General features: G+C 36.2%; 1 protein-coding gene across 1 annotated transcript in view; it reads right to left on the bottom strand.

Moving 5' to 3' along the window:
• NR4A3 (nuclear receptor subfamily 4 group A member 3) overlaps positions 1-13,818 on the bottom strand; it is a 31,747-nt gene that overhangs the window by 15,484 nt on the left and 2,445 nt on the right. The window contains 4 exon segments of the mRNA XM_012543105.3: positions 5,017-5,189; positions 5,625-5,754; positions 9,153-10,054; positions 12,171-12,350. Of these exon segments, the coding sequence (XP_012398559.2) occupies positions 5,017-5,189; positions 5,625-5,754; positions 9,153-10,054; positions 12,171-12,350 (1,385 nt within the window).

The raw sequence follows: 13,818 nt of genomic DNA, 5'->3' as shown, positions 1-13,818 counted from the left end.
AGTCAGGAAGCTCTAAGTTGAATAGCCTCAGATACATATTAGCAATGTGACTTGGGCAGACCCCTTGATTTCAGTTGCCTCAGTTTCCTCATATGAAAATGAGAATCATAATATTACTCATTTTTCAGGGTTCTTGTGAGGATCAAATGAGAACATATGTAAATTGCTTTGTAGACCTTAAAGTGTTATACAGATGCTATTATTATAAATTACAAGGATGATGATGGTGGTGGTGATGATTAGATTTTCCTATCTTGTCCAGGCTGAAAACACAGGGGCTATTCCCAGACTTGTTCCCACTCTGATTGGCACAGAAATTTTGATCTGCTCTGTTTTTTCAACATGGGTCAGTTCACCTCTTCTTAGGTTGTTTATCATAATAATATGTCATATTAATGCTGAACTTAGTGCAAGCATCCAATTAGCTTAGCCTACTGCAGCTCAGAGGTATTCAAGTTGAAGAGGTCTACTAGCTTCAACCTCCCCAGAAGCAGGGATTATAGGCACATGTCCTATGCCTGACAATTGCATTTGTTATTACAATTATTATGTGTGATATTATAGCTAAAGGATATTTACATATCTAATTTTATCAATACCTTTGTTTTTAAGGATGTTAGTAAAAATATCAAAATTAAGTGGTTTTTATTTTAAATAAAAAAACCTGTTTACCCTTTGACCCATATTTTCCTTTCACAACTACATGGGAAAGGTCATATTAGATTTCCTACTACCCAGGGTTTTAGAATACAGTACTATTCATCCATTCAACTGTTTGGTGATTCAGCTCTGTTGTCAGAAGGATAAAATTGTTATTATTCAGATATTCTCTTTGGGAGAGGGAAAATAAGGTATTCATTTGAATCATAAGATTGTGTCTTTTCCTTTTACCAGGGAAGAACAAAATACCAATGAGTAGTTGGGATTGATATCATTGCTCTTGGGAGTCTCCCAGTCTTATTAAACTAGGACAGTAAAACTTCCTTGTTTACAGAGCTACTTAATTTACAAAAGGAGGAGGCTAAAGGCCTAAAAAAGTTTCCCACAGTTGAGAATTAAAAGCTGATGGAAATGTAATAATTAAAATTATTCTTAATATTTTATCATCTCTTCTGAGAAGCCCCTAAACTCTATTCCATTCTATCTAACTGTGTAAATGTTTTATTTCCTCACTAGAAATTAAGTTCTTTGAGAGCAGGATCTTTTTATATACATACATACATACATATATACACACACCCAGCATCTAGTAATAGGCCTTAGATCTGTGCTGGTTGTTTAATGCATATTCATTGAATTGACTTGAATACTAAACTGTTTGGAAACTTGATGGGCACATACGTAGAGATTAAAAGAATATTGTTCTCTACTAGATATAGATGTGTAAGGACACTGAAAATGATCTTAAATGTTACTAAGAGTAACTCACATTTATATAATACTTGCTCTTGAATTCTTGTGTTGATTTTTAAAGCTTATCTCTTTGTGACTTAAAACTTCCCTGACTCAGCTTCCTACAGGTTTTGGGGAACATGCTCATTTGCCAATATGAAAGACTTACATTTTGATATAAGAATATTAAAACTTAAAAATGTTTTAATCAACATATTTTCTCTTTCTCTTCTTATTTGATGGCAGAAATTATAGGCTTTAAGGTACAGAACAATTTACCTACCTGCTCAGCTTTCTCTATATCTCTAGTACCTAGTGCAGTATCTGAGACATAGTAGTCACTTACAAAACCATTTAAAGATAGAAAAGCCATAATATGAATGGATGTCATATGTCACATTATAATACATAGAAAATGAACAATAAAACGTATTTTAGATTTTAAAATAAAAAGGTTAAATAAAGCTTCATAGGTCTTTCACTTAGAATTAATGGGATGCAACTTATGATTAATCTTTCCAATGGAGTGAATTCTTTGATCAGAAGGAATAGATTAGTTATAAAGGGCAGTAGGATATTACTTTATATTATGAACATATAGGTTTGTAGGAATGTTTATAAGCCAAAGAATGAGAAATACATTAGAAAGCATTTGGGTAAGAAGTGCTTATTATATGATATTATGGTGTGTATGAGTCATAGACTGCTTAACCATATGGAAGAGCTATATAATGACTTTCTGTAATAGATCATGAAACTGATTTGGAGGCAAAATATACCTATGTTTGAAGGTTTTAACTATGTGGACATCTGTTTGGGGTCTTGTGCTGCTAGAAGCAAAGTAATTGACAAATTCCTGAAATCTTGATGATAAATTTCTTTTAAGAATGTAGAGTAAATGAAAAGGAGAACTGGTTTTATGGTTCATAATTTATCGATTAGAAGAAATGACAGAAAACCTCAAAAAAGTGATCAAGTCATATTAGCATTCCTAATAGAGACTAGCCCAAAAATACTTGTATTTTGAACTTTACTGGAGGACATATGTCAAAGAATTCAGAGATAAGAAAGGCAGAATCTCCTTGAACTGAACCTTTAAAAAAGAAGTTGGCTCAAAAGATTTGAAGATACTCTCAAGAAGAAAACTCTGATGTTGCAATTGCAAATGATCCTGATGAGAAAGAAAAAGAGGAAATTTTTATAATATGGCTACATAGAATCTCATTATTGAGATTAGATTTTAAAGATACAAATTATGGAACTTGATTGAGGATAAGTATCACAGACCTATAAGAATACCGCTAGGAAGGTTACTGAAGGCTCAGAATGACAAGACTAATAAAATATATAAGAAAAAAAAAAGGAATTTTTACTTTAACTGTGTTCGAGGTCAGAAGAGTAAGAAAATTCCCTATTGTTTGGGAATAGATAAGAAGACAGAGAAAAAATACAGTTATTAAACTTATATTACTTCTGGTTTCCCTAATCAAGGGATTATCCTAGAAATATCTAGGAAAGGAAAATGAGTCAGATTGGTCATGTTCCAGGAGTAAGGGAGAGAGAGCAAATAGACTGACGGCTTCACTGGTATCCACAGACTGTTAAGATACCTAGAGGAAAGCATCTTGTACACCGAGTGGAACATTCATAGGGCAGATTTATGGAAGAATGTGGACCAAAATCACATCACACAGGATAAGACTATATTGTAATTTTACAATATTAAAAGTAGTATCCACATTGATGGGAACTTGTATTTATTGCAATAGTTATTGCAATATTCTTAGGAGAATATTCTTAGAAGCAGAAGTCTCAAAAACTAAAGGGAGAGTGAAGACTAAGATAAGTGAGGTGATGACATGAAAGAATTTAAATGTCTTCAAGTCATTTCATCTGAGTGAATTATATCTCAGGGTCCTGAAGGACATTATGAATATGAATGCAGAACTGTGAGTGGTCTTTGAGGAATCCTAGAGAAAGAAAAAGTTGCTTCAGGTCTAGAGAAAGTAAAGCCAACTGATTTGCACATAGGAGAAGAAAATGGATTCTGTGAACTATAGGCCAGTAAACTTGTTGTTGATTCTTGGCAAAGTTCTAGAGTAGGTTGTTAAATATATGTTTGGTGAGCACTGAGAAAAAAAAAGTGTTGATCACTTTCAATCAGCATGGGTTCAGTTAAGAATAAGTCAAGTTAATCTAGTATGGTTTCCTTTTTTTTTTTTTTTTTTTAATAAGACATTTGATCAATGAAATTCTGTAGACACAATATGCTAGAATATCAGCAAAGCACTGGAAAAAGACTATCTGATATCTCTGCAGATAAGATGACAAAATAGGTGAGTGTGGGATTGGTTTGAGGGACCAGACCCAAAGAGTATTAATTAATGATCTGATGTTCAAAGTACAAAGAGCTCTCTAGTGATATATTGTAGAATTTAGTTTTCAGTCCTTTTCTTGTCTGTGGTGTTTTAGTGACTTGGATAAGGACACAAATAGGCTAATAAAATTTGTCAATGGCACAAAACTGGATAAGACTGTTTATAAATTGGATGATATAACCAGTATTTAAAAAGATTTTTGATATATTGGAATAAAATGCCATATAGAATAAGATAAAATTTAATAGGGATAAATAGAAAATGCTGAAAAGTACAAAAAAAATCAATCATACATGTACAGGGTAGGAGTGATATGATTAGGTAACATTTCATGTAAAAAATTGTCTTAAGGTCTTTAGTTTATTTGGAGTTCAATATGAATGGTGTGATGTGACAACCAAAAAAGCTAATGAAATTGTAGCCTGAAATATTAGAATTATAGTGTGCGAAACAAGGGATGTGATTTTTCCATTTTGTTCTGTCTTGTTCTGATCAGGCCATATCTAGAGCAGTTTGTTTCTGGTCACCTAGTTTTAGGAAGATCATTCACAGGTAAGAACATATCTGGGAAATGATGATCAAACCAATAAGGGACTTGAAGTAATATCATAGAAAGGAACTCAAAGGAAAAATTACTCAAAGGAACTGGGTGTAATTAGCCTGGAGTACAGATCTTCTTAATCTAGAGAGACATAATTGCTGTCTTCAAGTATTTGAAAGATTGGGATGTAGAAGACAGATTAGATTTATACTGTGTCATCTCAGGGGACAGAATGATGAACAGAATGTTAAAAGAGAAGAAGATTAGAGTTTGTTCTAAAGAAAAATTTCTAACAATTGCTATATATAAAAATAGAATGGGCCACTCTGGTAGGTTGTGAGTTTTTCATCATTGAGATCCTTAAGTAGTGTCTGGCAATGTGAATGAAAATATCTAGACTCTTTGGTCATGTTATAAAGGTAGGGGATTCTTAATCATATATAGGGCTTGGGCTAGATGAACTCTAAAGTAATTTCCAACTTTATGATTCTGTAAAATCTCCACCTTAAAAATTAATCTGTGCAGACTTTTGTTGATACAACAATCAGGTATTATCTAGCAGTTATGTGGACTGCACATCTTTGGTACTGACTACTTATAATGACACTTATCACATTGATAAATTACAAATTGAATATTTGGAATTACTGAAATAGAGAGATACCCTGTTCCTTTACTTGAGATCAGAGTTTTATAAAAACTTACTCTGGAATAATCCAGGTCTCTGGAAGTTGAATCCGTTAAAGCACGAACAAGGGCATTCATCACACTGACTGGAGGAGGAGGTGGAGAGGGCTGGGAAGGTTCCTGCTGTAAAGGGCTCTTTGGTTTGGAAGGCAGCCGACCTCTCCTTCCTTTGAGACTATCAGTACGGACAACTGATTTCAAGAGAATAAAAAATTTTGACCTTCAAAGACATTCATAAATCATAAGAATCAAGACATATTTTAAATGATTTTAAAAATCATTCATGTGAATTGTCTTCTATAAATAGCAGTGGATTCTAAATGTTCACTCCATTCATAGCTGAGTTAGCTAAAATAAGCTTTATAAAAGACATTTTCTACCCATAGCAATAATAAAATATTGATGAAAACCGATTTTATAAAGATTGCCATATTTGTTTACATATATCAATTGATTTTAGAAAAATAGAATGACAAAATATTAAAAAATGCAAATATATGTTAGTAACAAAACATTTGGGAGCATAAGTAATTCAGGAATTTCACTACTATAGTATTAAATGGAGATTTAAAAAATACTTCCAGAGAAAGTAGCTTTTATTAATAAAAAGAACACATCTTTCTTACCTTCTTTAACCATGCCGACATTGAGACACTTCTGAAATCTACAGTATTGACATCGGTTTCGACGTCTTTTGTCTACTGGACAATTTTTATTTGCGAGGCAAACGTATTTTGCATTTTTCTGCACTGTTCTCTGACAAAATACAATATAGAGATAGTTAACTAATAGTTTCTTGAAAGAGCTAGGACCTGACAAGATGTATTTTAATTACAATGTGAAAAGTGACAGTGCAATTCGTATAATTAGATAAATTTAATTTCCTAACATGCTAGCCTGCAGGAAAAACAATTTTATTAGTGTTAGCTGCTGACAATGAAAATCATCTGGGATTGTTGTGAAGCAAGTCTCAGGAGACAGTCAACTTTGAATGATAAAATAATATTTGAAATTACCAGGTCAATGCATCATACCTTTATGGATTAGATTATCTTTACTTGTAAAATCCCCTTAGGAACAATTTTCTTCTTGCTTCATTCCCCCTGATTGTTGTTGGCCTTATTAGAATTCCTTATTAAAATTCTTTGGAATGTACTTGATTTGCTGTTTATTGTGAGTACAACATCATGGTAACTGGTATGTTAGTGATTGGAGGTAGAATAATAAAAATGGGGCCAAATTAATTTAAAATATATAAAAATTTTACCACATTACCATAAAATATTATTTAGCTTATATTATCTTCATTGATGTTAGAAAACTACAATAAAAATTTACATTTTAAGATACAAAAACATATTAGTTAAAAGTCCTTCACTAAAGTTCGTGTTTCAATGTTTCATCTTGCTATGTCATTGAATTATTATTATCTCTAGCTTACCAAGTTAGAAAGGCTTCAGATAGCGCCTACAAATGAATTGTATGTCTATTATCTTTATACTAGTTTAGCTGAGTTTGGAATGTCTGGCCACAGCAAACTCAGGAAGATTGTCTGCTAAGGCAGGCATGGGTTTGTGATGAGTTTCATTGGTGTAAATACCCACAACCATGATGTGAATGACTTTTAAAAGTATTTGAAGAAGAAACAGTGGAGATAAAGCTATTTGTAACAAATTTAACTGCTCTTAAAAAAATCCTCTTTAACTCAGAAGAGAAAGGGAATATTACAATTTGATATTTTTTTGTCCATTAATATTTGAAACAAAAACTTTTCTTACAATCAAGTATTTATAGAAAAATTCTATCAATGTCATCTTAAATAACCAATTGGTTTGTTATTTCACCTTTAGCAGGCTTAGACAAAGAACTATGCTATTTTCATCCAGTTTCTGAGTTTTTCTTTTTTCTTTTGGTTCTGAATCTGTGATTTCATCAGTGTGAAGAATTTTCTGGTATGCAAATTCCTTTTACTAGGCAATTTACTCTTCATTTTAGAGAGTTGCCTATGGGCAGTAGTAAGATATTGTGACTTGTTCAGGGTCATACAACTAGTATATGTCAGAGGGAAGACTTGAATCCAGGTTTTTGGGACTTCAAGGCCTAATCCTTTCTCTCTTTCTATTTTTTTCCTAAATATTTTAGCAAAGGCACTTAAAAAAAAATCCTTTTATACTCCAATATTAAAAACAATACTGTCCTTAACAAGAAAGTTATGTAAACTGATTAATCATTTATAATATTAGTACTCTGTCTAAAGTTGCTCTACCCATCATCACAATACTATAACTTAACACATTGTAATTAAGCTACTACAATACTCACAGATGTACTCATAACTCAGCTAATGACTTATTGATAATATTCATTATAACATAATTGCCTCCTGTAATATTATCTTATCTATGATGTTCTTCTCTCTCAACCAAATAAGGAGTCAGGCAGAATATGCCTTTAATTAAAATTAAAATTTGCAAATGACTACAAATGTAGGATTAAATACAAAATAAAGTGGAGAATGAAAAATGATTTAATGTATCAGAGCACTATAAAAAACAAATCCAGGCAGTCTGGGATAAATAGTTTTCTTGTCCAAATTTTCAGTATGTAACCTGTTTTTTTGTTCTAAGACTTCAAACTTCTAACAAGGTTACTCAAAAAAACTAAGTTCTAACAAGATAAATGTTAAACAAAGACAATGTAAATTTCACCTACATGACTGAATATTCTCAATTGCAAAAGTTTAAATTCAATATTAACTCTGACACATATACCTGTGTGTGTCTTCCCAAGTTCCTTTTTAATAATACTTTGAATAAAGCACTTATACTACAGAATAAGCTGATTTGGGGATTGGTAAATGTATTCAAAGGTAACAGTATCTAGCTACTAAATGGTGTTTATCAAAATGAAAATGTAGCCCTTTCTAAAATTATGCTTCCTTCAATAGCATATGCCAATTGAATTCCAGTGGCATTTTATTTCAAGTACCTTATATATTTCCCCCCAGTAACCTAAAACATTTCCTGCATTTGTATGGGTATGCAGAGTTTAAGAAGCAGGAGAGATCATTATGGTTCAATAATTGAATTCCCATCATTAACTGCACTTCATGTCACATTTAAAAAAAATTCAATTTAATGGTGGAAGATCACTGGGTAAAATATGCTTCCATTTCTTTAATTAACAGATTATTTTTGGCTGGCTTGTTTATTTTCTGTATAGATTTTTTTCCCCAAAGTAAAATAGCTGGTATGAAAGGCGGGTTATTGGTAGGACACAGTGAAGATTTCTACTTTGGAATGTATTGCCTTTTAGGTATCTCCATCATCTTTCAACCATTCAAGGTTGATTATGTTTGTAGATTATCCATTCCTTTCTTAATTTTCATTATTTTTCTCCTGCTGCTCATCACCTGGCCTATTATTTATTCTTTAGCAGTTGTAACCAAAAAAAGGCATAAAATGGGAAAAGCCAAATCAAAGGCATACAATTGCTTGAAAATTAGCTCTGGCAAATCCTTCATAATAAAAGGGTTTTAAAGCAAATGGCTCAAATGGAATTTCTGTTTTAATTGTAGAATTCATTTATCCAAGTAAGCTCTGTGAACTGTTATAAGGCATGTTTAGTTCTGCACACTGCTTACTCAAATCACTTTCTGTCCTTCATTTTAATGCTAGTTTCCATTCACCTAGCCTTATCTCTTAGCTGTCCTTCCCCACCTTCCAAAACAACATTCAGCAAAACATTGAGTGAATGAATGTGTGGATTAGAATTCTTGTGAAGATATAAAGGAGGGAGATGAGGAATCAGGTATGCACAGGGTTGTCTGTGTGTTTTGTTAGAGAGAAGGCAGAATAATTAAGTGTTCTACCAAGTCTATGAATGAACAGCTAAGTGCAAGACTGAGAGGTTGAATGAGTCAGTTTCTCCTACAGTCTAAACTAATCCCCTAAATTGTAAAGTAGGCATCTTTACAAATGCATTCAGGCAGCTGCCCCTTGCCATTTCTAATTTACACCTAGATAGTTACCTTATCTACCAGGATTATGAAAGTCATGAATAACATAGATTCATGGACTTGGATTGAACTGTAGGATGGAAGGAGCCTAACAGGGAGACTGGGGGAAAGAAGAAAAGGGAATAAAGATACTCACCTTGAAGAAACCCTTGCAGCCCTCGCAGGTGCGCACACCGTAGTGCTGGCACGCTGCATTGTCCCCACACACAGCACAAGTGCCTTCACCGGAGGAGGAGCTCCTACTGGGAGGTGAAGGAAGGCTGGGACTCTCTCCTAGCAGGCTGGACCCGGCTGAGGCAGCAGCAGCAGTAGGTGTCAGACTCAGCTGGGGGAAAGCCAAGGGAGCAGGCCTCTTGGCTATTGGCAGCCCATAAGGGTGGCCCTCCATGGGGGCTGGCTGGCCACTAGCAGCAGCCCGGTCCGCGGCTCCTAAGAGGAGATCATAACAGAGGTGATGGCCTCCCACTGGGCTGGGAGTCGGAGGGTGAGGTGGCGAGGGCTTGAAGTGGATCAGAGGGAAGCGAGTTTTCATTGGGGCATTTATCAGGTGACTTGTTGCGAGGCAAGTCTGGGTGGCCTGCAGCTGATGTGTCTCGTCCCACATGGACGTTTGCGGCGTGGGGAAGCTGGGCGTGGTTGGGGTGGAAGGGGGAGACGGCTTGAAGTACATAGAGGTACTGGGCATCACTTCCTCTTCTGAGGAGGAGGAAGGCGGCGGAATGGACGAATGGTGGTGATAACTGTGCCCCCGGGAATCTTCCATCTTGATCTGGGGCCGGGGACCCGACGGCTGCATTTGGTACAGGCAAGAGGGCTTACACTCGTAACTCCCGGAATAACCCTCCATGAAGGTACTGAAGCTGGGCAGGGAAGTGGTGGCTGTGGCTGTGATTTCAGTACTGCTTAAGTCCATATTCAGTTTGGTGTAGTCGGGGTTCATGATCTCCGAGGTGTATTCCGAGCCATAAGCGTATGTCTGCGCAGCATAACTAGAACCAGGAGGCGAAGGACTATATTGAGCTTGCACGCAGGGCATATCTGCAAAGAAGAAGCAAAAGCCCTCAGAAACATGTGAACTCTCCCTAAAGTAATTAATTAGCAAGATCGATTGCTGTCCCTCCCTCCCCAATTTCTGAATAGGTCTTCTTCCCTCCTCTTTTTCAGATACTCGGCGAATCCGAGGCTTGTTGCCTTTAGCAGCCAACAAAACCCAACCTTCCCCTACGTCCGCCCTCTCCCCCCCCCCCCCCCCCCAGCCAGAAAAAAAAAAAAAAAAATCCCACATTGGCCGTGCTTTGTCAAAGGGCATACCAGTCGGGCAGTGTCCTCTGAAGTCAAACCCCACGCTTGAACACAGTTAATGCCTGAGCCTTCCGCCAGGAGTTACTGGTTAAAACCCAGAAGCTTTTGCTAGAATACTCTACTGAAAATTAACTGAAGCGGCTTATTTGACAACCAAGACCTTGGCTGGGCAACTAACAGACTAGTAAATTTGTATCTTGTTTGTTTATTTTTGGAAGGAAGAGGCCACTTCATTCACCTAGCCACAGACCATTTGCTCATAAGAAACTGTCCAGCATCAGACTTAGTACTCATTGGGAACAATGACATATTTATGAGTTAGAACATAGGAGGTAAATCCACTTTAGAGTCACTTCCCCTCCTCCTATTCCCCTTTCCAATAGCTTTACTAAGTTTGAGGCAACTCTATTCGACCTGTCCCTTGCCGTATCCCCTCCTCCCTTCCTTCCCCTAAACAACCATCAACTTCAGTCTTTTAGGTAAGGGGTTAGAACATAGGCCCAGAAAATGGATTCTGGGCACTTTGCTCCATCTGCAAATAGACACTTCAACAACTGCAACAAAATGCTCATCCCAAGGATGTTCTGTGTCTTAGATTATAATATATATATATATATATATATATATATGATTTTTAAGTATATATGTTTTTATCCCTAACCAAAATTATATTTGTGACTAAAACAATCAACATTTATCAAATTCCCACCCCTCCCTCATTTAAATGAAATATTATGGAGAGAGTGGAGGGATGGGGGGAGTGAGTGGGGAATGAAAGGCAGGGAAGAGAAGTTAAGCAGTCACAGAATTAGGATCTAGTTCCCTATCAATTTCAACCAAGACTGCTGAAACAGTTATTGGCACAAAGTGTTCTTAGTGTACTTAACCTTCTAAATAGATAGCAATTTGAGACTTCCCTTTGATATAACTTTGAGTAACAATATTTTACTTAACTATAAGTCTAAATAGCCCATCTCTTTGCTTTATGGTTATTTAGATACAGCAGCTTGTAGTAACTTGTTTTCCTTGAAAAAGGAAGGCCAGGTGATATGATCATATATATATATATATATATATATATATATATATATATATGAATGAATGACTTAAAAAAAGTTATTTGCTTTTTCCTTTGACAACCTTATCTTACCCATATTTCCAAATCTCACTGATTTATTATCCATCTTTACTTCCAAAATGTAGAGAAGAGATGATTGCTTGGCGTCATTTGGAATCAGAAGAACTGTTTTCTTAGCTGCTAGGATTGTTGAAATTAAAGACTAATAATCACTGTTTAAATGTTTGAAAGAAGAGAAAATAATAATATAAGGGATGAATAGAGCCCTCTTTTTTTTTTTTTTTAAAAAGTTCTCAATTAGACTATCCTATCTTTTATGAAACTCCTCTACTGTCCATTACATGACCTTTAATAATAACAAAGTGGCTTTCAGTAGAGATAAATGGGAATTCTGTGGTTTGTAGAAATAAAATTATTTATATTAAAGGATGATGCCATACCCCTTAAATGCCAAAGAAATGCCCCCCATTTTAACACTAAAACGAATATATGGAAACTTAAGAAGGATAATAATTTGTGAGTTTGTCTGTGATTTTCTCAGAAAAAAAATGATTCAGAGAAATGTATAGCTTAGCCCCGAGCCCCATTAATAGAATATTCAGAGCTTCATCGACATGATTAAGCCATGAGATCCTGGTTAAGGCAAACCTTCTTTCTCATAGATATCGGGCCTGGAAGCCAAGGAGGAATGATTTAGCCAGCTCATTCTGGTTTTATCTCCCTTCCCCATCCACCAGGGGAAGAAGAATTTAGGGCCTTGGGCAGCAGGGTTACCTGGAGGGAATCTTGTGCGCTGAATGTTGGGGCTGGTGGTCTCTCCGGAGGAGGCTACAGACAGGGGCTGAGGAGGGGGCGTTGGGCCCAACGGGGTGGCGGCTGTGAAGCTGCTGTGGTCGTCAGTGGTTCCAGTCTGAGAGCTGGCGCTGGGCTGGCGGCGCTCTTCCGAACTGGGTTCTGTCAGCATTAGGCATCGCAGGGGAGAGAGTAAAGTTCACAGTGAGACCAGCTGGGTCTTCAGCTGGGCAATGAAACCAGTCAGACGCTAAGGAATTGACATTAAGAGTGACATCTTCCGACTTCGACGCTGCAGTGGTGTTGGGCTAGATTTTTGTCTGGTTGGTTGGTTATTTGGTTATTTGGCAAGGGAAAATAAAGGGGAAGGAGATAGGTACAGGGAATAATGAAAATGCCATGTAACTATCAATAATTATTCTAAGGACAATAATAAGAGAGATATTTCCTCATTTTCCAGCATTAAAGAATAGGCTAATACCTTTCTGGAGAGAAGGCAACACACGGAAAAAAGTAATAACTAAACTTACTGTGTCCATACTGCTTATATCTCTGATATCAGGACACTGTCTTTGAAAATCCCGAATAATTTCATCAACCAGAAACACTTCTCAACATTATTCAAAATTTCAAAAAAAAAAAAAATCAACTTGGGGGATACACATACATATATTTGAAAGGAATGAAAATATATTCGGAATTCTAACAGAACTGGTGGATCAATGAACGTAAATATGCAGAATGAAGATTTTTTCCTCTATTCTGTCAAGGAATACAAATTTACAAGTGCAGAGGAGGTGCACATTTTTCGTAACGAATGCAAGACTACTCCAGGGAATTGGAAAACTGTTTGCTTTTTAGTCTAAATGCTAATAGATCTTCATTTCTATTACCAGAGTTTAACTTTCCAGAGGTAAGGCAAATAAAAACAAAAGACAATTAGACATTTGCTGACAACGAGACTTTCTGTCAATCTGTTTTTGAAGTCTACTTGTATGCTACCTCACACATCTGTCCCTCAACCACTCTTTCCTCTTTAATTCCACTGTCAGTATTTTTAGTGGACAATTTTTTTCTGGCTCCTTTAGCTTTTATTAGGGGCTCCTCGAAGTTACCTACACAAAAAGCAGCGCCTTTCCAGCGCCTGTCTGGGTTCTTGGTTTGGCAAGCCACAACCTTCGGCTTGCAGCGCCCCCTTCCACTGGACGAATTTAAGATTTCGCTTTTGAACTTGGAGCAAAAAATTTCGATAGTTACATAATCTGGAGGGAGACTCAGAAAACTTTCATTTCCTATTTAGAAGTACGGGCACTGTATTGTGTCTGGGAAGAAACACTTTAGCAGCAAATTTAAACTTCTTTACTCCAGCGAAGTTACGGCCGCAGCACCAGTGACTGGGAAAGTGGGGATTCCTTAGCCATCTCCCACCTCTCCAGTCCCCTCTGGTTCTTTAGTATGGTAGACCTGAAACCTTCAGTTCTGTTCCACATTTAAGTGGTAACGCATCTCATTTTGTATTGAACTCCTCACATTTATTATTATTAATGCTTATCTTTGCTATGAGCTCTCAAAGTCTCTCGTCCCCCCAGTTCACCAACTGATGAAACCTGATGGGCGTATCTCCGAATGG

Source organism: Sarcophilus harrisii, chromosome 1, assembly GCF_902635505.1.
Source record: "Sarcophilus harrisii chromosome 1, mSarHar1.11, whole genome shotgun sequence".
Taxonomy (NCBI): Eukaryota; Metazoa; Chordata; class Mammalia; order Dasyuromorphia; family Dasyuridae; genus Sarcophilus; species Sarcophilus harrisii.
The sequence above is the reverse complement of the archived record's forward strand: the minus strand, read 5'-3'. Positions and strand labels throughout refer to the sequence as shown.